This window comes from Cylas formicarius, unplaced genomic scaffold (genome assembly GCF_029955315.1).
Source record: "Cylas formicarius isolate icCylForm1 unplaced genomic scaffold, icCylForm1.1 PGA_scaffold_3__17_contigs__length_32017465, whole genome shotgun sequence".
NCBI lineage: Eukaryota > Metazoa > Arthropoda > Insecta > Coleoptera > Brentidae > Cylas > Cylas formicarius.
Window position 1 is genome coordinate 3,962,073 of NW_026844326.1, and position 23,102 is coordinate 3,985,174.

General features: G+C 32.8%; 2 protein-coding genes across 5 annotated transcripts in view; one reads left to right on the forward strand and one right to left on the reverse strand.

Moving 5' to 3' along the window:
• The first annotated feature begins 2,874 nt into the window (after positions 1-2,874).
• The window catches only part of LOC132700134 (uncharacterized), a 51,587-nt gene continuing 31,359 nt past the window's right edge, over positions 2,875-23,102 (forward strand). The window contains exons 1-4 of one of the 4 annotated variants that reach the window (XR_009618598.1): positions 2,878-3,024; positions 3,258-3,435; positions 20,997-21,070; positions 21,124-23,075. The gene's annotated coding sequence lies outside the window, so the exon portion shown is untranslated. The other 3 variants (XR_009618599.1, XR_009618600.1, XR_009618601.1) reach the window with 3 other exon arrangements.
• LOC132700133 (uncharacterized) lies at positions 3,446-21,129 on the reverse strand. Its single transcript, XM_060667263.1, has 2 exons — positions 7,537-21,129; positions 3,446-7,446 (listed from the first exon to the last, which is right to left on the reverse strand). Exons 1-2 carry the CDS (start codon positions 7,714-7,716, stop codon positions 5,689-5,691), a joined length of 1,938 nt encoding a protein of 645 aa, XP_060523246.1. The 5' UTR covers positions 7,717-21,129; the 3' UTR covers positions 3,446-5,688.

Genomic DNA, 23,102 nt, shown 5'->3' on the forward strand with positions numbered 1-23,102 from the left:
CAAATAACTTAATTTTTATTAAACTAAACTGGTACAATTTCTCGAAATGTGCCTAATATTTGTGTCAGCTTAAATAATTTTCTATAGTACACTATGGTCTCTATTGTATAGTAGGTAACAATGATAAGTATATTCACACATCAAAAGTTGGTTTATTCGGTGACAAGTATTTTTTATCACACCATAAACATCTGACAGTAGGCAGTCGTCCATGTCTATCTTGATATGTTGCATTGCATTTGTTGAGTTAAATTGAACTAAATCTAAATCTATTGATATTACGTCTGACATACCTCATGGATTCCATTTAGGACTCATTCTGTTTTCTTTGTTCATAGCAGACGGGGGTAAATGTTTTTGTTTTGCAAAATTTATTTCATATACCGATGACCAAAAGTTGTATGCGCCTGTCATGAGCATCGACGACTGTCGGAAATTTCAGGAGGACCTTGATTTTACGACTACTGCTTAGGAATCCGACTGTTTTTAAATATTGAAATAGCAGTATCTTAAGTTCAGTAAATTAAAAAAATGATATAGCTTTTGATTATAAATTCAGTGGAGCAAACATTAAAGAAGTAAAGCATATGAGGGATCTTGAAGTATCTATATTGTGAAATAGCAGTATCTTAAGTTCAGTAAATTAAAAAAATGATATAGCTTTTGATTATAAATTCATTGGAGTAAATATTAAAGAAGTAAAGCATATGAGGGATCTTGAAGTATCTATAGACACAACTGAGTTTGGTGTAGGTGTATCGCATGAAGCAAGCCTTGACTTCTATCATATGTTGAAAGTATCCGTTTGGCGAATAACATATAGTGACATTTTTTTTGCACAATATTGTTAATAACAGAGTATACTGTCCAAAGCTGTTGGAAAAATTATCCTGGTGGTAATGACTACAACGCCTGCTTTATTCTATGCGCCCAAATATAGTACAAATTTAGGAAGTAACTCACATTTACAAAGAAATTATAACTAATAGTGTGCATAAGGCAATCCGGGCAGTTTACAACCATGTTTAAACTTTTATGCACGCAAGGTTAACGATACGTGTTGGTCATCGACCAACTCATTTACTGACACTCAACGACATTTTTTTTTTTACCTGATTCTTTAAAAACACGGCTTCCCTCGCTTCCGCGACTGTCCTGCAGGCTCATGAAACCTGGTTACCGGCGTGTATGGGGAAAACAGCGAACCCGCGGGACAATTATATTATCAAAAAGACACTAACTGTTCACTAAGATCCAACACAACAATTTGACCGAAAATAATTCTAAAAACGTCGAAAAACACGGATTCAGGGACAAAGCTTAAATATTAGGCTGTGTGTAGCAAGCACTTCATTACTGGTAAGTTTTCTGTCAACACATCTGACAACCTACTAAATTTTTATTAATCATTATTTAATAAAATTAGTGAAATGTTTAGGATAACTATGGAAAATTCTACATCATTTCTAAAACTGTGACACCATCACTGTTATATAAGAATATATATTCAATATGAGAGGGACTTTCATGGAATAATTTTAGGCAAGCCAGCAGCTTTGGAAGATGAGAACCATCCTGATTGGGTTCCATTACAATTTATGGAACACCAGTCTCAATCAATTGGACTTCTCGATTGACCAGTGAAATTCCATGAAAATGTTTTAAATAAATTCATGCAATGGTAGAGTCTTATCTATCATTATTTAATAATAATATGTATTTTGTAATAAATTGTTATGCGTTTATGATGGTCAATTTACCTATAAGCCTCTTCAAGATATACGAGAATGGGGTAGAGTTTCGGGGAATCCCAATAATAATACCGACTCCATTTAGTTCTCCGAACGATGCCACAGCGACATAAGGTGCAATATAAATATTTGTTTTTTAAAATTATTTGGGGGAATTGAATTCTGGTGCATCAATTCTACAACTCTAGATGAGAAAAAACACAAATTGGAGAAAAGGAGGAAAGTACTGTTTGCTAATGTAGGGATTTATATTGCATGGTGTTATTATTATTTATATTTGTTAATATTTTAAAAATAAACCATGACCTTTTGATAATTAGAAGCAATACTACAATTTACTTGAAAGACTTTCTTCTAAAAATGCATGTAGATATTTTATCAAAAGTTTTTGTAGACAAACTGGCTGTTAAATCTTTATTTCTGCTGACGGCAGCTAGCTAAATACTCCAGTTTCCACTAAAAAAAATTAAATTAATATTTCCAATTTTCTTATATTATTATTTGCGAATTTTGTTAACAGCTAAGAAAAGCTGAAATCGATGAAGGTCCATGTTTTGGAAAAGATAAGAATCAACCTACTGGAAAATCTACTCAAACGGACTTTCTTTCCTTGTACATGCTTGAGGAGTGATTTTCCGTTCCTTGGAATTATTAATATTTGAGTAAACATCGTTAAATGGATTCATAATTGTTGGGATTGAGGTAACCTCTACCTCTATCAGCGGAATTCGCCCTTGTCCTAGTCGACATTTGTCATGTCATTTTTGTTACGGAGTTCACCGTCAGGAGCGCTGTGTCAGTGGCGTGTCTTGGTTATTAAACAATTAACCGGTGAAATAAAAAAAATGTGTTTACGGCGGAAATCACACTTGATACGAGTATGAATTAAATAAAGCCGTTAGTTGCTAGTACCTGGATGTTTCATGAAATCGTGTTGATACGCCATGGGTACTCTGGCTTGACGGATGGACGAGTCTGTCATGCTGGTTGCCTATTAGGCACGGGAAAGTTATGTTCGAGAGACATAACAATTTCTTAGTAATCGTACCATAATGGTAATAGATTTATTATCAATCTGCTTTAAGTTTAATGGTTTTCATTATCAAGTCATAATCCATCTGCTTGTGAATGCATCTGTGATCATAAAGGGCAATGGGCGAGTGTCCCTTAGAAAGTTTAGTTGTCAAGAAGAAGAATATTTCTAGATTATTGATTGTAGTTGGCGTTCATTTTGCCGAATAAGCTGCTACGCTGTTTTAAATACTCCATTTTGGTAAGTTTCGTGTGTTATGGTAGATTAGCAAATACATTTTGATATTTGGAATTATGGCATATTTGTTTTTGTATTGCATATCGTGAGTTATTGCTTTTTGCTTTCCTTGTCTTGTAAAGTTTATTTTTGTGGTTTGGGGGCGGTTTCTTAAGAAAAGATATTTTGCAGTAATTGTAAATTGCCATGGTTATTTTGCTTTTGTTTTTCTTAATATCATATTATATACCACATAGAGACATTCAAGATGTGGTTGAATAGAGGATTGCTCCATCCTTGTTGGACACAAAGGCTACTACCGGTGTGAAAAGCCACTCTTGACAACCCTAAGGGCAGGATTGATGGGTGCCATGGAGTAGGAAAGAAGCAACAGTTCAGAAACAGCATATCATACGGAAGCTCGGCGAATATTAGGTATATTATTTTTAAACAAGGTTTTTTGAATGATGATGTAAGATCTTTTTTTTACAAATTTAAGCAATAAAAAAAAAATATTTTAATAGATACTTTTGTGTTTTAAGGCTGATTTATCGCTAGCACAAGGTTCTTGGAGAAATATTTGTATTATCTTGTATTCAAAGCTAAAAGAGAACCATAAAAAGTATTTGGAATGAAATGTGTATCAAGATTTTAGCGGCATGGGTTGGTAAATGGCACTGAGTCAGTTAGTTTCAGTTTTTTTTTTTAAGTTTGTTCTGTATCAATCTTGCAGGTTTTGAGGTATTATGATTAAATTTATACCATGGAATTACTTTTGGTTGGTTTTCTGTTTTGTTCAGAACATTTTTAGTCTCTTCTAACTTATCTCCAGCAAGAAATTATCAGCTTTTGATCTTCGCTAACTTTAATTTAATTTTTAAGACAAATAGAATGTAGGACTTTGGGACTATTATTTGTATTTCGACTTTTGTGTCATTTGATATAGTCATTACCATTTTATATGGGTCAATATCAAACTAACAAGGCAAATATCAATAGAAGCAAAGAGCACATGTTAAAGTATATTTTCTTTCTTGTTTTTATGACTAATGTCATGTCATTCACGCTTCTCCTTTCACAACTACACCATTTTTTTGTCATAATAAGGCAGAAATTGTTTTTCTATAGATGAAAATTGATTGTCTATCTTTTTTATATTACAAGTGGTGACGCCGAAAAGTTTTAAATGGGATCTTAAGGGATTTATATTTTTAAAATGAAGCAGTTTAGAAGTCTTACTGTCAGCTACCAAAGAAATTATTCCTTGTCTTCAGCAAGCAGTTAGTTAATAATAATTTTTATAACCGGCAATGACACTTCTAGGCTGCTTGATTTTTGAAATAGAAGGAAGTTAAGATCTACCCAAATCTGAATTTACATCTATCTACAGATCCTTTAAGGCGTAATGTTGAAAACTACTGAACTTAAAGGTTCAGTATAAATATACCTATTTTTAAAATTTAATTTGTATATATTTAGCAAGCGTACTAGTTGGAAAGTGCAAGTTGGTGATAGTATGGAGGTTATTAAAGGTTAAGAAGTTTAATGCAAAAATTATAGGACTTGATGGGAAGATCTAATATAACATACCTACTTATATACATGGTGTACCAAAAAGTGTAGTAAATTCGAGTTATTTAAGAAAAAAGGATGGCTTGTACGTCGTGTCATAAAAAGAAAGGACCTTTTACGCCGATTTCAAAAATATGTTATAGTTAATTTTTTTGCATTAAGCTCAGGATTGGTCAGAAATCAAATCCTCACATAGTTGGCTATGCATCATCGTGGCGTCATACCAACGCCACGTCTTTTGTTTAACCATAACAGTTGTGGTATATCTTGAAGATTATTGTTCAAAATTCAATAAAAGAATAATGTTTTCACTTGATAAAAAATTCGATATTTTGTTGTATATATGTAAACAAAAAAAATGCAAATAGGGCTAGGTGAGAAAATATGGAAATACACTGCACAGCGTTTCAATGATTCAATTAAAGCTATAAGTTAAAAATAGGGCTTCAACTGTTGATTCATTAGGTCGTTTTTAATATTGAGCTTAACTTATTAATAAATTAGCGTTTATATTTGTATTATATTGCATTCTAGGATTCAAATAGCAGTCATACGATTTGGTGCTTTAAACTTCAACTAGTTTCTTTTTGTATAAGTATGTTAAAAAAAAAATCTTGCTAACTAAGAAGCTCTTGCAATACCTCTTCGCTGCCGATCGTTGGTACTTTTGTAGCTTAGATGTGATGACAATTAGCATTATCATAAATTATTATGCTGCCTGGTTGGATATATGAATGAAAACAATTTTTTACCCAATTTTCAACAAGTTCACTTGTCATGTCTTTAATATTTTTTCCTCTAGAAGTGGATACGTTCAAAACTCAGTTCGATAAAGATTTTTGCCACCCATTCTTTATAGTGTTATGGGTTGCGTTGTGGAATTGGCCGGTCAATTTTTTTGTCAATTGACCAAAGTAATTTTAAAAGTGCAAAGAATTGAATTAAAACAAATTAGTACTTTATTTCATATAATCATTGAAATAATATATAAATAAAAAACATTATCATCTTAACAAAAAAAAAACTAATAAAAATTAGAAAATTAACCAAAATATACTTTATATTTCTATTGTAACTTAAAATAGACACAGCACAAACGAAAAATATTAAACATGTTTAATTATTAAGAGAAATAGACAGTGGTAAGATCTCATCTTCAGAGTCCATGTCATTGATGTCAATGTCCGAAGACATGTCAGCTTCAGAAGATGACCTTCCATTTTTGTTTATTATATTTAAATTATGTTTAACATAAACAAGTTTTCTAGATCGTGTCAATCTGTTTAGTGAAGTATTATTAACAATTCCCCAAGTTGACCAGTTCCTTTCACAATAAGCTAGGGAGGCCGGCATTTTTAGTAATTTTGATGCAGCCATGTAAAGTACCGATTTATTCTGCCAACTCTCCCACCAAGCTGATGGTGTAATATCTGATGATGTGTTACATACTGATTTGATACTTTTTACGGCTGTCCATATTATTCGATTATTGAATAAATTTGATGATGATCTAAAATTTGATATCTCCCCAAGTATTTCAATTTCGGATTTATTGCCACTAAGTTGTACGATTAACGTAGTGGCGCGTTGCAGTTCTTCTGGAGCTAAATTCTCTCCTTTATATCTAGGATCGAGTAAATATGCTGCATTGTGCGTGTCTGTACACGCCATGTCAATTCTTCTGATTACCGATGCAGTTGGTATTTTTTCTTCACTAAGTAAAGGACTCACTGAAACAAATGTATTAATGTGCTCTTTTATCAAGTACAGTTTGTGACGGACATCCGATAAAGTGGCATAACTATTTTCCATAAAGGCAAGCAAACGAACAACAGGATTCAATAAGTCAATAAACCTAATATTTCGATTCCAAAATACATCATTGAGTATGGTGGACTTTATTTTATTTGTTGTCAGGGATTCTACCTCAGGGTTAATTAAACATTCCATAAGTAGCTGTTTATTGGCTTGAACACTTTCCATACATTTGACACTACCCCATCTAGTCGTCACTGGTAATTTAAGAGATTTAGAATTATTGCCCTGCTGTCCCTGCTTTTCATTCAATACGGCATTGGGAATATGTTTGAATGTAAAAAAATTAACGATTTCCTTAGAAACACTGATATGATCAGAAAGTGTTGTAAGTGATTCAAGATCTTTCAGCAATGAATTCAAAGTATGAGAAACGCAGCCGTATGTTTGTAGATTTGGGTATGTTGCTTTTAATTCAACCCAAGCCGCTTGCATATTTGCTGCATCGTCGGTTACCAGAGAGGTAATCTTACTTCCACCAATTTTTTTAATAATTCTTGTAATTTCACCGGCAATGTATTGTCCCGTGTGCCGGAAACCTTGAGGTTGTGAAAAGTCATAGAAGAAATCTCCTTGCTTCGTATGCAGCATGTAGTTAATTATGCCTTCGTTTCTGACATTAGTCCAACCATCGCTCATTAAAGTTATGTTATTCTCATTATCAAGAATTTCTTGGATATTACTCTTTATTTTGTTGTAGCATTTATCAAGCTGAGAACTAGCGATAGTTTTTCTATCGGGAATTTTAAAAGCTGGGCGCAGTTTTCCAAAAAATTGTTTCCATTTATCTGACTCGAACATTGACAGAGCGCAATTCGATGAGTAAACAGCTTCACAGAAGAGAGTTTGTAGCGCAGATTGTTCAGGTTCACTTATATTATCAAAAGATGTTAGTTTTTGTATTTTGAAATGTTGAGAGCTAGTCTGGGAAGAACTAGGACAAATACTCGCGTTTTCCGAGGGATTGTGATCAATTTCTGAATGAAGCCTTTTGTTTTTTACACTTAACGTTCCTTCGGTTAATTTGTATTCGATCAAATTGGTCTTTGTCCTTTCATACTGGAAAAAACATAAACATAAAGCTAATGCAAAGTTAATTAACGTTAAAATATAGTGCTAAACTTACTAATCTACTTAATCAGAACTTACATATTCTTTCCGCACAACTTCTGGAACTAATTTACACTGTTTAATTATATGCTTTGTCATCCTATCGGCATGGGTAACATAAATTGCTCCGCAGTACTTGCAAATCCCTTTAACTTTGCTTCCGTCTCTTATCTCTGTAAAGCAATTCCAAATTCTACTTTTACTTTTACCTAAATTCATTTTTGACGGCGTTGCATTTAATTCCTCAACACACTACTGCCGCTGACAAGAATAAAATGCCGAAAATCGGGTTGTTATTGTGCGTCACGTCGTCGTCGCGTCGTTCTGAGAACTAAATGGAGTCGGTATTATTGGGATTCCCTGAATCGCTAAATATCGAATTTGGGTATTCATTGAAGAGGGTTATAGGTAAATTGGACATCACAAACGCACAGTAATTTGTATATTAAATTACATATATTATTAAATAATGATAGATAAGACTACAATTGCAAGATATTATTTAAAACGTTTTCACCGAATTTGATTAGTCAATTAAGAGGTCAATTGACCACGGTCAAATAACGAGCTCTAACACTTATTATAGGCGTCGAATGAAGTCTCGTCTAAATAATATATACTTCGTTTTTCTACGCGAACTTTATGAATTTGAGTTAAATAATTTTGTTTCCATTCCAGAAATCGTTGGCTCTCTTTAATGCCACAATTGTCAATATTTTTAAATCTAAATCCGACTTTGTGCGGAAGTTGGCGCAATGTTTCACGACTGCCAGAATTGGCGGATTTTTTTATTTACTATGTTCCAGTTCTAAGTTCCAGAAATGTTAAAGTAAACTATGACTGATATCATTTTTAAAATTTAAATAGGTAGAAGTTACATAAAAACGAAAAGTTTTTATACATGCCCACGTTAATGGTGGTACCCCCTTTTATTTTTTGTACCCTTGTATATAGCACGATGAAGTTTGGCATGCACGTATACAGGGAGTTTTCTTATTGAATGCTAATAATTAAGTTGGCGATATTTGGGTTCATTAAAAAAAAAAACTTCATATGAACTTATGTCTGACACGTCTTTATTTTTAAGATTCAGGGTGGTAAAGTTTTCAAAAATAAAAAACATTTTTTTAATATCTGTAACACCTCTTTAGATATTTTAATGAAATTTGGCACACATCTACTATCTGTCAAAAGGCATTATTTAGTGTACCACATTTTTTTTTAAAACACACTAGTGGCGGGCGTACGGAATTTCACCTGTCTATTTTGGCAGACATTGATGTTAGACCACTGATTTGTTCTTACAATCGCCAATCATTCTCTTAAAAAGATAAAAACCTCTTTTCTGCATATTCATAACAATATCGTTAATCTGACAGCATGCAGAGAAATTAGTTTTTATTTTTAAGTGAAAACCGTGCGACGGACTAAAAAAAAAGTAAGAGATCAAATCTGCTCATAAATGAATGCAAATGTCATTTTTTTAAAAAAGATAATCAGTTGCGTGCCACTGACTGTCTATGAACAAATAATATTTTGGTTAATTAGGTGGCCACTGCACTTGTTAAATCGAGAACTTGTTTTTTGTGTACCAACGTGTCCTTTAGACAAAAAATATCTTAGAAAACTGTTCTTTTGACTTTACAGTTTTAATGAAATAACATCCTAGCAAGATAAATAATAAACTCTTAAAAAAAAATTGTAATTTTTAACAAAAATGTCTGTTAATAAAATAATAAATAAAATAAAACAAGCTTTTTGATAAAAGTAGAACATACAAACTAGATTAGTTGGGGTTGTAGCTGTTTGTACCCCCCTTTCTTCATTTTTTTAATTGTCATATTTTCTTTGAAGTGTCAAGAAACAAAGACTATTATTATTATAAAAGTGCCCTTTTTATTTTTTAAAGCGAAAACCGTACACCGACCGAAAAAAATCAATTAAATTTCTTTCGAAATAATTGGAGATTGTAAGAATAATTTTTATTTTATGAGAAATCAGTGGTGTAACATCTATTTTACCAAAATGGACATGTGAAATTCCCTGGTGCAATAAAATAAATGTGGTGTACTAAATAATGTGTGCCAAATTGTATTAAAATATCTGTAGTGGTATTACAGATATTAAAAAAAATATATATTTAATTTTTGAAAATTTTACCACCCCGTATCTCAAAACTTAAGACATTTAGGACAAATGTTTCTATTTAAAGTGGACCCAAAAATATCTCCCTTAATTATTGACCTTCAATTATGAAACACCTTGTATAATTAAAATGTTTAATTTTTGACATGTAAACAATGTCTCAAAATAGTAGGATTGTTTTCCCACGTTCTGTTCGCATACCAATTTTGAAAACATTTGATTTGTCAATTCTTGCATGACGAAATTTTTAATTACAATTTCATTTAATACAAATAATAATAATTATTATTGTAAGGTGAATATAGCATTAGAGAGTGCCAGGTTATGTTAGATTATTTTCACTTGTCAATGTCAAAATATTTAATCGTTTTATCAGTGCGTCAAGTCAATTTAAACTTAAATTTTCAAAGAAACTTCCACAGGCTAGTGTAACACCTTTTATAAAACTTCTGGATTCCTCCTGCGTCGGTTTTTTTGAGCCGAACTAGCTAACGTTTTCGCCATGTTCTATCGGTAGTTTTAAGTTCGTCGTTTTGTTAGTAAGTTAAGTATTCTAGCAAAAAACTGAAGCTATTCTGATTTTGGTGAATTCTATCGCAATTTACATGAAGCAGTTAGAATTTTTAATGAAAAATGAAAATCTCATCACACGGCAATATTTCAAAAAGTGCTAAACAAATTTTTTACTAGTGGCACAATATCGCTGAGAAATGTGCCGTCTCTGCAAAAACTGTACCTAAGTACCTTAGAAAACAAAAGTTTCACCCCTACAAATTAAGTTTAGTACATCAGCTGTCAGAAGAAAATCCGGACAATTATTCAGGTTACAAAGCATGTCCACTACGTATGTTGTAGTGATGAATCACAATTTTATTTGGATGAAAGTCCACATGATTTCCGAGATTATCACACAATATCCGCAAAAAATAAATGTTTACTTGCTAATCATATTTTTGGTCAATATTTTTCGATTATAATCTTACTGCTGAACGTTGCCGTGATATGGTACAAAATGGAATTAATCCACATATTCAAACAGTTGTAGCAAACAACCGAACTGGTTTTCAAAGAGACATAGTTTTTCAGCAGGACGGTCACTCGGTCACCAGACTTAAACCCATGGACTTTTTAAAAATTTATGTTACAAAACCAAATTCAGTTGAAGATCTAAAAGACCGAGTTCGAAATATTTGCAGTGTAGTTCCTCCAGAAACTTTGTATAATGTTAAGATCGAGTTTAGTGACAGATTTTATTATTGTCAAAAACCACAAGGTGGTAAATAGTTGATAAAATGATTAAACTATTTATTTTTTTTAATTTCAGCTACTGTTAAGTAATAAATGAATAATAATTAAGCATATCAAAGCATTCATGACTGTCTTGCAAAACTGACGAATCGAATGTTTTCAAAATTGGTATGCGAGTAAAACATGAAAAGACCTTTAATACCAGCTATCATATGACCCCTCTTAAAATAAAAAATAAGATAAAATGGTGCTCCGTTGTTATTTGGCCCTTTTGACATATTGTTTTTATGTCAAAAAATAGATATTTTAATTATATACGTGCATGCCACATTTCACCGTGTTACACCGGGTGACACATAAAGTGAGAACACTCTATAACTTTAAATGGCTTTAGATAGCGACTTGAAATTTGGAAGGGTTAATATAGTCTGAATATCCAATTTTTTGGCAATATGTAGTTAATGGTTGCACTCCCGGTTTGAACGGAAACGACAGTAACTTTCGAATTTTAAATGGCACAATGATATAAATGTTAGGACAGTTTTTCTCTTTCACGATTAGAATTTTTTGTTGAAAGTGTTTTATTATGGTAAAAAGTTGATATTTTTTTGGAATATAGGAATACAGTGAAAAACTAACGTAAGTATTGTATGTATATACGTAAATCATAAGCTACAAGCACTTTTTACCTGAAACTCAGAAGAACAAGAGAATAGAAATATTTTTTTTCTTTTCAAATCTGTCACTTTCTGGAATAATTTAACACAATATTTTGAAAATCTGTTAGAAAATGAAACATCAACAATGTCGGTACAATCGATTTGAAAGTGGTATATCAACGTGTGTTACTGTAAGACAAGTTTTACATTGAAACAAACAAAACATCACATTCATTTATTTTGGAAATGGAGTTTTGTTATTTATTTAAATTAAATAAGTGCGATTGATATTTACTTAATAACCAATTTATTTTTAGATGAAACTTGAATGTTTTCAAAATGTACTCCTTCCTGTATATGACACTCCCTGACTCTAGAACTTACATTCGCTGTAGCCCTTCCTAACATTTCGGGAGTTATACTATCAAATGCAGATATTCTCTGCTGTAGTTCTTGTAGGTCTAACACTGGAGTTACATAAACACGATCTTTCACGTACCACCAAACAAAAAAAATTAACGGTGTCAAGTCCGGTGACCGTGGGGGTCAATTGACTGGACCGTGTCTTGAGATTAGTCTATCCCCATAAACATCACGTAGGTGTTCAGTGACATCTCTAAAATTTTTAGGAATTCTAACTATCGTGCACTAGTTACGGCTCCGTGAAAAAAAAAAAAAATGCAACAATTCGCCTTCCTATCACGTTTGTTCAAACATTGATTCCGAACCCTTGTTGAAACTGTCCGGGACGAATAATTCTTTTGATTATTTAGAGACCTGTATCTGTTGTTCTGAGGTCATGACTCATCAGTGAACAAAATTAAGTTAATGAAAATATTATTCTCATCATGTTTATCTAACAGCCAATTACAATATCGAAGTCTTCTTACAAAGGCAGCTTCATAAAGATGTTGATGAAGGTTATACTTTAAATAATGAATTTTTTTTAAATTCTCCTTACTGATTCTCTTGAGATCTCTAATTCTAATGCCACTTCTCTTAGCGACGCAGCTGGATTTACGTTGACGTATCCCACAACATTAATTTCCATTTCTTCACTTATAATAAAATATCATGTCGATTATTTTGTGGATTTCTCATTTTCAATTCCAGCTTTCTGAAGAAAGAATGTGCAGGAAAGCGTCGCACAGTGGGCAAGGGAAACCCTAGGTGGTGGCTAATATAATAAATTTTACTTAATATTAACAACACAACAATAAAAAGAAGAAAATATTACGAATATCAAACTTTAATTACTATATAATTTTTATACAAGGTGATCACAAAAAGATTCAATATTTAAGTAAATAAAAAAATACAGGGTTTCCCAAATTTAACAGTGTAACAAAAAAAAACGTTATTTATTTAATATAGATAAAACAAAATATTGTTTTCGTTTTTTTTAATATTTAAGTTTTTTTGCTTGAAAGAAACGAAATAAAACAATAACAGGGTGTTTCTACATCTAAAATATCATTAAAATACATCTAAAATATCATTCAGTTAAGGACTTTGCTCTGTTTTTGTTACAATTTTTGCATTAGTCATAACTTTACAAAAGTTAAACCATTGCTTTGCAATAAGGTTTTGATTTATAGTTAGTCTTAGTGTCAAAAGAGATGACAAACCATAGTAAACAAAAGTTATGACAATACCTTTCACTACTGAAATGCCAAAAATAATAACCATGTCTTGCATGAATCAAATTATCGCTCAACAAAAAAAAGAAAAGAAATTTATATATTAATTATTTAACTATAATAAATAGGAAACACTTAATACTAACTCTGAAAAAATCATACTGTTATAAAGATGAGCTATTTTTTTAAATAAAATATGCCTACTCAGAATCACTACTACTATTATCAGCACTGTGGCTAAACTAGATTTTTCTTTTTAGGTAAGTTTTCTTAAACTTGTTATACGCGGGTCCGAAGAGATTAATAAATTTTGGAACACATCAGTGTTAGTGTCGACGCTGCCCATTTTTCTTGCATGATGTTCCCTGCATCATCTGTACTCAGGATATTATTCAATAAGTTCTCCCCCATGAATAAGAATTTTATGTATAGTAACGGGCATTTTGTACCAGGGATAAAGAAATACAAATTGTTTGGCTGTTTCCAAAGAATATGATTTAAAATTATTGATATCAGTGTTAAGTCCGCTGGCAATCATTTGTAAAATTACAAAAAATCGACATATTAAATTTTGGTCCAAACCGGTTATTTCAATAGATATTATAATTTTTTAAAAAAATTGCGTGCTGTATTTCCATCATTACTTATACCAACACCTTGTTTTACATGATCTGCTATCATGCCTAAGCGATTTCAAAAGTCTCTTTGAATCCTTTGCTTTTCGTTTTGAATTACAATTTTATCCTCTTCAGTAATTCGCCATTTTTGTAAATTTAAGCGGTAGCTTATCTTAAGCAGGCATTCCAGGCAGCGAATCCACGCATGTAAGGTAGACATTCAAAAATTTAAATGGCCATCCTTTATGATATTTTTACTACCTCATCTGTGCTATTCATTTGCGAATTGAGAGCCTCACATATGTAACACTTCTGTGACGATGTATTTGTCAAGGCACTAACCATTTTGCCATCAGTCATTTACATTATTAACTCATGTTTTATGAAAACAGTCAAATGCTCACTTACTACAACTCCAGTTGTATGAAGATTTTGTATTATTTATATTTCAGTTGTTTTTTTTTTAATTGCATTTTGATAGATCTGCAATAAACAGTTGAAGAAGGGCGCGCATTTTGCCATATAAGCGTTTTTTCGTTTTTTAAATTTTTTGAGTATAATTCTAAAGGAACAGGACAAAAGTAAAGAGTTGTATGAAGATTTTGTATTATTTATATTTCAGTTGTTGTTTTTTTTAATTGCATTTTGATAGATTTGCAATAAACAGTTGAAGAAGGGCGCGGAATTTGCCATATAAGCGTTTTTTCGTTTTTTTAATTTTTTGAGTATAATTATAATTATTATTTACATCAAAATTATCGGAGGAAAGCTCAACAACTGTAGCAGTGATTTCTGAGGGGTACAGGATTGTTTAGCGTTTCGAATATCATTATTATATAAATTTAACTTGTTTTCCTTGGCATTGTTTCGAAACAGTTGATTTGTCGCTTGGGTTGTCTTGTCCTATTGTTATTATTTGATAATTTTAAATGTTGGACTGACTCGTTGAATGAGTTTGCTATTTGAGCCTATAAATTTGCCGCTGCTGGTTTACCCGAAGCTCTTAAACTTATTTCTGCAGCAAATACAAGTTCGTTGGTTTCACATTCTCGGACTTGTTTCGTTCATTCATATTTCCCTCCATAGCTTAAAATGTCAAAATTTATTTTTTGTCAGCCCACGGTGGAAGTTTTTGGTTTATTGCTCGGTATTGTTACATTTGTTTCCAGTTATTCTGCATACCTCGTCAAAAATCCATTTTTATTCCTGTTTGCCGCCTGTCATTTTCTTCGAAATTGGAAAAAATAATTATTTGCAAAGATTAATTTTTTGGTTTTGATTTCGAGTGATTTTTAAATTCTAAAAAAGAACGAACCACATTTTAGTTCAATTGTTGTAAAGAAACGAACAGATAGATGAAATAAAGTAAAAGCGTTGATTTGGAGCTGAGCTAGGCTGCCATGTTAACAAGTAATATTTTTGAAACGGGCTGATCTGATTTTAGCAACTGCTAGCACGTTGTGTGTGGCGGAAATAGAGCTTTCCTAGTAATTAAAAAAAGGATAAAAAGTTTCTCAAAATATAAAAATAAACGGATCTGTCTAAAAAATCGACTTTGAATTTAACTGCCATCTTTGATTTTAAGATGGCGGATAAAAAATATTTTGGTTTAAAACCTTGATCGATTTCTCGCGAAGTGAAATTTCTTCCAATAAGTTTGGCTACATAGGTCAAAGCTTATAACGAAAAATATACTTTTTTGGCCTATTTTTTTTAATATGACTCAAAGCAATGTAGAATTTTTTAAGGATAATTGCCTTAGAGTAGTTTACTCAGCATAAAATTAGTCTCAAAACTTACCTTTACTGGCTTCCTGCATTTTGAATTTTGTCAAAAGCTAATTTCTTTTTAAAAAATCCCCTCTACTTTTCACACAAATTTGTATGAATAAAACATTCTGAAAATGACACTGACAAAAAACGTTAAAAAAATATTGTTGACGTTTCCGTGATAACAAGACGACTTAAATCGCCTGTTTGAGTGTAATTAGTGTGTGATAAGGAAATCATTGTACGAAATAATTTAGGGGGCGTTCCCTGACCCACCGTGTGACGGCCTGGATAGCGGGCTGCATACAATGCACGGGCCTGTCGAGAGTTTTCTCTGCATTCCCCGTATATCAGAAACATATCAACTATTTCTCCATTTGTAAATTGATTATTGATTAACACGACAAAATCGATTATCAGATAGAAATGTACAAACTGTCAGAATTTTTAATCATACTTGATGTTGGATGGAAGCAAAACTACTTAAGTAATATTTTGTTTTTATAAAAATGTATTTACGTATCTCATTTTTTCTTCCTGTGAGCTTATTTTTTAACGGATTTTAAAAATTTTGGTGTCAAAATGTTGCAAAAAAAAGTACCGGTTTTAAAGAGTGTTTATTCTCACTATTTGATAAAACTAAGTTATCCTAAGAGATTTATAGATCATTACATTAAATGCTATTTGCTATTAGACAAATAAAGAAAAAATTCTCAAAGAAACTTCCACAGGCTACTCTAATACTTTTTATAAAACCTCTGGATTCCTCCAGCGTCGGTTTTTGTTGAGTCGAACGCTAGCGAGAGCTTGACTGAAACTAGTTTTCAGTCAAGCTGAAGAAGCCAACAGGATGATTGGCGAAAAACAATGCAATCAATATGGGGTGTGAAATTTAAAATTCGAAAGTTTCGTTTCTGCTCAAGCCGGAATTGCAACCATTGACTACATATTGTCAAAAAATTAGACATTCACTAACCAAAACTAACCATTCGAAATTTCAAATCGCTATCTCTAGCAATTTAAAAGTTATAGAGTGTTTCCACTTTCTTGTGTCACCCGGTATATAAGGCTGCAAAACGCAAAAGTTTGGTCCCATCATTTACTCGGGCACTGTGTAAATTTTACCTTCATATCCTCGTCCTGGCTTGTCCGTTATTCTCCTCAATTCCGTCGATGAAATTTTTTTCAACCCACAAACATAACATATAATGAATGTAAAACACCACCAATGCCAAAGCACAAATGATTTTAAAATTTCTAAGGTGTCAAGACAAATTCTCGCCATTTATCGTGCAATAGAGTATACCAATAATTTTCTTTTAAATGCAGCACAGGAAATTATTTTCACAAAAAATTTATGCTTGCATAAGTAGGATATTTAAAAAGTAAAAGTTATAAGGGTGGTAGTGCCAACTTCGGTGTCAAATTCGAATTACACCAGCGATCTTTTTAAAAATCTAGAATCAACGAATATTTTTCTTTTACGTCAAATTTACAGTAAAGCAAAATACTCCCAATCCATGAACAAAATATTCAAAAAGTTCGTTTCAAAGTAGAAGTAGATAAACAACGCGAGTAGGGTGTGCTCCGCCGCCGAGCGGGGTCCCGATGTTTTTTTCTGATACAGCAAATTTACTAAATTAGCGCATATAAAATTTTTTGCAAGTGGTAATACTTTGCGTCGTTTTTTACTGCGAGAGTATAATAAAATGTAAATTTGCAATCACAGGTATGTTGTAAAGTTCAGATAAATTTCAGTGATAGTTTTTCTGTATTTCAGACCTACACATCTGGAATCCTTCCTAATTTGCATATGTTACGAATTTAGTGACTAGCTGGATAGTATCTAAATTTTATTTATTTTGATGTGAAATATTTTTACCACTTCTCCAATCAATCATTTCTAAAGAAGTTTCGTTTCTTGATTTTTTTCAATCCGACGTACGGTTTACGCGTTAAAAAATAAAAACCTCTTCTCTGCATGGTCATAATATAACGTAAGATGTTTAGTCTAGTGCCTTTCAAAAAAAAAAAAAGTTGAAGACTGTTCTGTTTACTTTTACAGTTTCAGTGAAATAACGACATCCTAACGTCAAGATAAATAATAAACGATTCTTATTTAAAAAAAAAGACACTACGTACTATTAAGAATTTTTAACAAAACCTTTTTGAAAAAAAGTAGAACATAGAAATTAGATAAGTTGTTTAAAGGGTCCACCACCTTGAAGGATACACGCTTCATAAATAGTCGAAACTATTTAAATCTGTCGGTTATTCGGTCGGTTATTAAACGTGTGCAACTCTACATTGAGCAGGCACGCCGTCATTTACGAACATTTAAATTAAATTTAAATTTAAATTTAAATATGGTAGCAATATTGGTAAATCGTCTTATAAGAACCGGCGATTATTATGGCCATTTATCCTTTCTGGTTGGAAAAAGGGCCCAATAAAGTAATTTCCAACAATTGCAGCCCAGACATTTACTGAAAATTGTTCTTGATGTTTAAGTTCTCCAAACCAAGATGTGCGAGATATTCAGATCTTTTAAAATGTTTATAGTACCACAGGATTTTCAACAATAGAATTTAGAACTGCTTCTTCAATTTCTGATGTTCTTACAGTCCGATAGTCCTCTTTTAAGTGATTATTTGACCTTTTGGCCATTCCACGTCCCCCGGGGAGATTTCTAGATAGCAAATTTACAAATGCCCAAGTAACCTTTTAATTTAGTTCGGGTGGTGTCCGAGAGATGTCGCGCATTAATAGTTCAGATTTTGGCCGCTAGATGTCGCCCTTAGCATTACAGATTCCCAAGCAACCCTTTAATTTAGTTCGGCTAGTGCCGAGAGATGTCGCGCATTAATAGTTAATGTTTAGGTCTCCAGATGTCACCTCTAAGTATTAAAGATTCCAAACTCTTTAATTTGTTTGACGAAAGATGGGTAGGGGGTAGTTTTTTGTGTTTGTACACAGCTGACGGCGTTGCGTTTATATCGCGGAGCGAGATGATTAGGTCACCGAGGTCGCGCGTAATCTACCTAAATAATGAGACGCTGAGAGGTTTCTTATCTCTAGATGCCACTCGCGCTTTGTTTTTTTTGCTGATGAAATAAAAAGGTGCAGCAAAAAATACGTTTCATGAGCGCGCCCTGAAGGAATGGTTTTTCATCTCTCGACGCTATTCCCTGTTAATATTTTTTTCGCAGCGAGACAATTGGGTCGCCCAGGTCGCCCATAATTAATTTTTTTAAGATACACGCCCGCAAAAGTTATTAATTGTTTTTAAGATATAAACTATAGTGCCCACACGGCACTCGCAAATACGCCGCTTACGCGAGCGGGAGGCGAGCCCGAACGACGTCGTTACGCGGAGCGAGATTATTATGTCACCGAGATCGTGCATAATCTATATAAACAAAGCACACTCACTCAGACGCTGTTAATAATTTTTTGCGATAGCAACTACCTGACGAATACGTTTCCGCCAGCGCGCCCGGAAGGGATTGTTTCTTAAGGCCCCCACAGACGCTCAGTTTTTTAATCCAGGCCGCCTGTGCAAACCTAGTTGTACAGGCATATCGGTGAGTTTGTGTGAACGTCCGGCCGACTGAGCAGGCCGTTGGCCTCGCATGAGCAAAATCAGACTGTGCTTGAATTTAGCCTACGCAAACTTGGAAACCTGAGCGTGTGTGGATTCGTTCAGTTAAGTTGTTCAGCTTTAAGGTTTATTTAAAATCCAAAAATAGTAAGCAACAAAATGACGAATGTTAACAAACAGTTTTTAAGCGAATTTATTGAGATATACAAAAGCTTACCATATTTATGGAAAAAAAATAAAGAATACAGTGACAGAAATAAAAAGTCCGCAGCCTATGATGTGTTGGTCGAAAAACTCAAAGAAGTTGATACGGGAGGAAATAGGGAAGCCGCGGTTAAAAAAAAATCTGTTAACCGCTCATGACATGAAATTGATTGCCGAACGAACGAGTTTCAATAATATCAAGTAGGTTATCTCGTCCATTCTTAGATAGTTAAAGCAATCCTGCTTCTCAAGTTTCAAATCAGCAGGCAAATTGACATAGGAGTAATAATTTCTTTTGAGTAATCAATCTTTGGTCTATTTGCTTCTTTGAACCAACCGTTGCTTTTTTTGCTTTTTCTTTATTGCACAGGCAAGCACAATGCAATATAATGGCGTATCTCGAGAAGCCATTTTCTTTTACTAAGTATAGAAAAACCGTGCCAAAACTAGTGAGTGTGAATTTACCCAGTTGGCTGTATAGAAAGAACTGTGCTATAAAACTGCGTCTGTGTGGGCCAGGCAATAGTACAGTTAAACTGCACAAATTGGTCTGAACAGTTGGCCCGTGCTAAAAAACTGAGCGTCCGTGGAGGCCTTTATCTCTCGATGCTACTCGCTGTTTGTTTTTTTTCGCAGCGAGAGAACGCAGGGTAACAAAAAATAAGCAATAGTAAGCTACATTTTTATTGAGACGTACATAGCGGAAAGAATCTAAAGCATTACAGTACGCCGTATAGGTATACTTCGAAGAAGCAAACATGTGGGGAAAATAACTCTGTATTTAAGATATAATAGCCGTATAAACACGTGATGAATAAATTATTCGTTCCTTTAAAGAAAAAAAAAAATTTTATCAGTTGCTACACCCACACGTTTCATGTTATCATAAAATAGGAAAAAACTCGGACCGGTTTGTCTACAAATATACCGGGAAGGTGGTACCTGAAATTGATCAGAGGGTAATTTATAATAAAAATATAGATACTAAGTTAGTCTCTCTCGTGGTTCCCTTCTTTCGCATGAAACGAATTTAAATAGGGCACCAGTTAAATTCGTCGATACAAACGTACAATTACTGAAAGACGAGACCGACTTTTTAGCGTAAAGTTTCCGCTCAATAAATAATTTAACGAGGTGTCTAGATGAATAATTATTAAATTTAAAATATTCAAAAGAAAGCAACAAACGGTATTTTGTTCCTACACGTGCGCAAGCGGTTTTTGTATACATTTTTTTTTCAATTGAAAAGCTTCAAAAATTCCCGCAGGAGTAGAAAATGAAATGAATATATACAGCGAGAGCAAACACCGAGCATAAAAATGTTCATGTGCCATCCCTTTACGTGTAGATACGTGTAGGAACCCTGTGCCTTGAAGAAATAAATATATTAAATATGATTGGGAAGTAGGGAGGGTTATTAAATATTTTTCGAATTGAGCAATTCTGTTAGCTGGGAATGTGTTGCTTTAAAGGGTCCCTTGTTCACATTTTCTATAATAATCGAAATCGTTGACCGAAAAACGAATATTATATGGTATAAAGGATGAATTAAAACAAATATTTTGCGGACCGCACCAGAGCAAGCAACCCCCACATTTCCTTCCCGCGTTTTTTAGGTAGCAGAGAATATCAAACACAAGGAGCAGCACAATTATCATTATTTGAAATTCTGTGCATAGAGAAATGTCATGTAAGTACTTTTTTGTACTGAAGCTTTTTTCTCAAAGTTTTTTTTATGTGTAGGTGAACTTACGATACTCATGGCCATTGAGCCTATGGTTGAGGCTCAGTTTCCAGAGGAAAACGTAAGACTTTTAAAAACTTTATTTTATCAGTTTGCAAAGTTTCTTCTGCTGCAATATTACGTACTGCTGGGATTTCCACCAGAGGTTGCTCCGGCGGGGGTGGTGATTATATATAATGGGGAAATGTATAGCATGGCAGTGGTAGCCTGGGTTTCCCAGGGCACCGTTGCCGTTTATATATTAACGATCAATAAAAATGCTTACATATAATTATATACTTTTATATGGTAAACAAGTTTCATGTTCTGCTGCACCCGGAGAAAACAATCATTGATCTGAAACAAGTGCTACGCCTAAATATTTCCGAGAAATTATTTTTTTAATATTTTACTTAAGAAATCTAATTTACCAATCACAAAAGCAAAAGCATTGATTATGTATCAGACAAAATTGTGTTCCATACTCTAAAAACAGATTTTTACTTTTTAAGAAAAAATTGATTTTTTTATTATTATTTTCAAATGCACCATGGCTTTGCCTTTTAGTTCTCTATGTACTAGAACCACCTTTTTAGAACTTTTTCTTTGAAAGGCGTACCAAATAGTCTTTTAATTCTACAATTGTCCGCATCCAATTTCCCCCCTCGGCATTCCAAAGATTCTCTCTCTCTTCTTTTCTAACACTTTTACTGCAACAAAACCTTTCGCGATTGACATAATGATAAAGTTCTCTCTTATAAAATTCAATTTCAAGAAATCCCCTGCTAGCGCTTATAAGCCAGTAGGTAGACGCCCAAACCCCTCCCAAAATACTTATCAACTTCCAGTTTTCCACCATTAAAAAATTGATTCAGATTTTTTTTTCTTATACCTGTTCTTCAGAGTTGTGAGTTTTTGTGTAATTGGAGACAATTGTTCTGCTTCTTAATTTCATAATTTAATGTTGATTTTAATTATATGTTTTGTTAATTGCTGATACATATTTAAGTCTTATCAAACTTTTTTGAACCGGTGCCGTGCATACGTAAAGAACGATAAACGTGACAATATAGCCGCGTATAAACTTGTGGTAGGATACGACCGCAGAGCAATTTTTTTTATCTAAAAACTAATAACACTTTGTGTGTTTCATCTACTCCTTATTTCTGTCATTTCAAATAATTCTAGTACTTTATGCATTAATAATTTATTGTACTTATTTAAAGAAAATGAGATCGCTTGGTTGCAAATCATACAAAACTCTCATTCATTTCTCTGTCACAAAAAAATGTCTTTTTCCGTTTGAGGCGCCGATTTTAATGTTTTAAATAACCTATTAATCTGTATTTAATTTAAAAAAAGTGCAATATAGCGGAATAAAAATTTAATTTTGACAATAATGTTTTAAATCTGATTATTTATTCTTCTGCCACTAACCTAACAAAGAAAAACGTGAATATCTCATATAGGATTTGTTTACAAGGAATGGCCATTAATTGTTGTTAGTAAGAGCATAAAATAAAAAAAGTGGGCATTTTATTTAAAAAAAGTTGCTATAGGATGCTTTCAAATCATCAGGTTAAGCGGTTAAATACTGGAAAGTTGTTTCTTATTGCTGTGAAAACAAGCCCCAGTGATTCAATAACAAGTAAAATAATGAAAAAGAGCTGCTTGAAGCGTGAGAAGTTTCAGATACTCATTGGTTTTAGATAAGCTCTTTTATGGTATTTAGGTTGGAGAAAATCCACTTTTGTAATCTGGATGTTTAAAAGAAAGATTTGAAGAAGCTTGTTTTTGTTTTCAGGTTTGTTTGGAAAAAACTTGGCGCACTGATTTATTTTTGTAAGGGTCTTCATTTTGTTTCATCAAAAATAAAATTTACTTTAATGGCCTCCGTAAAATTACTTACGGAATCAGCCAATTTGATACCCAGGTTTTTAAATAATGCAATAAAAATCAATAAATTGTTGAATTAAAGCAAATGTTAGTTTGATTTCTT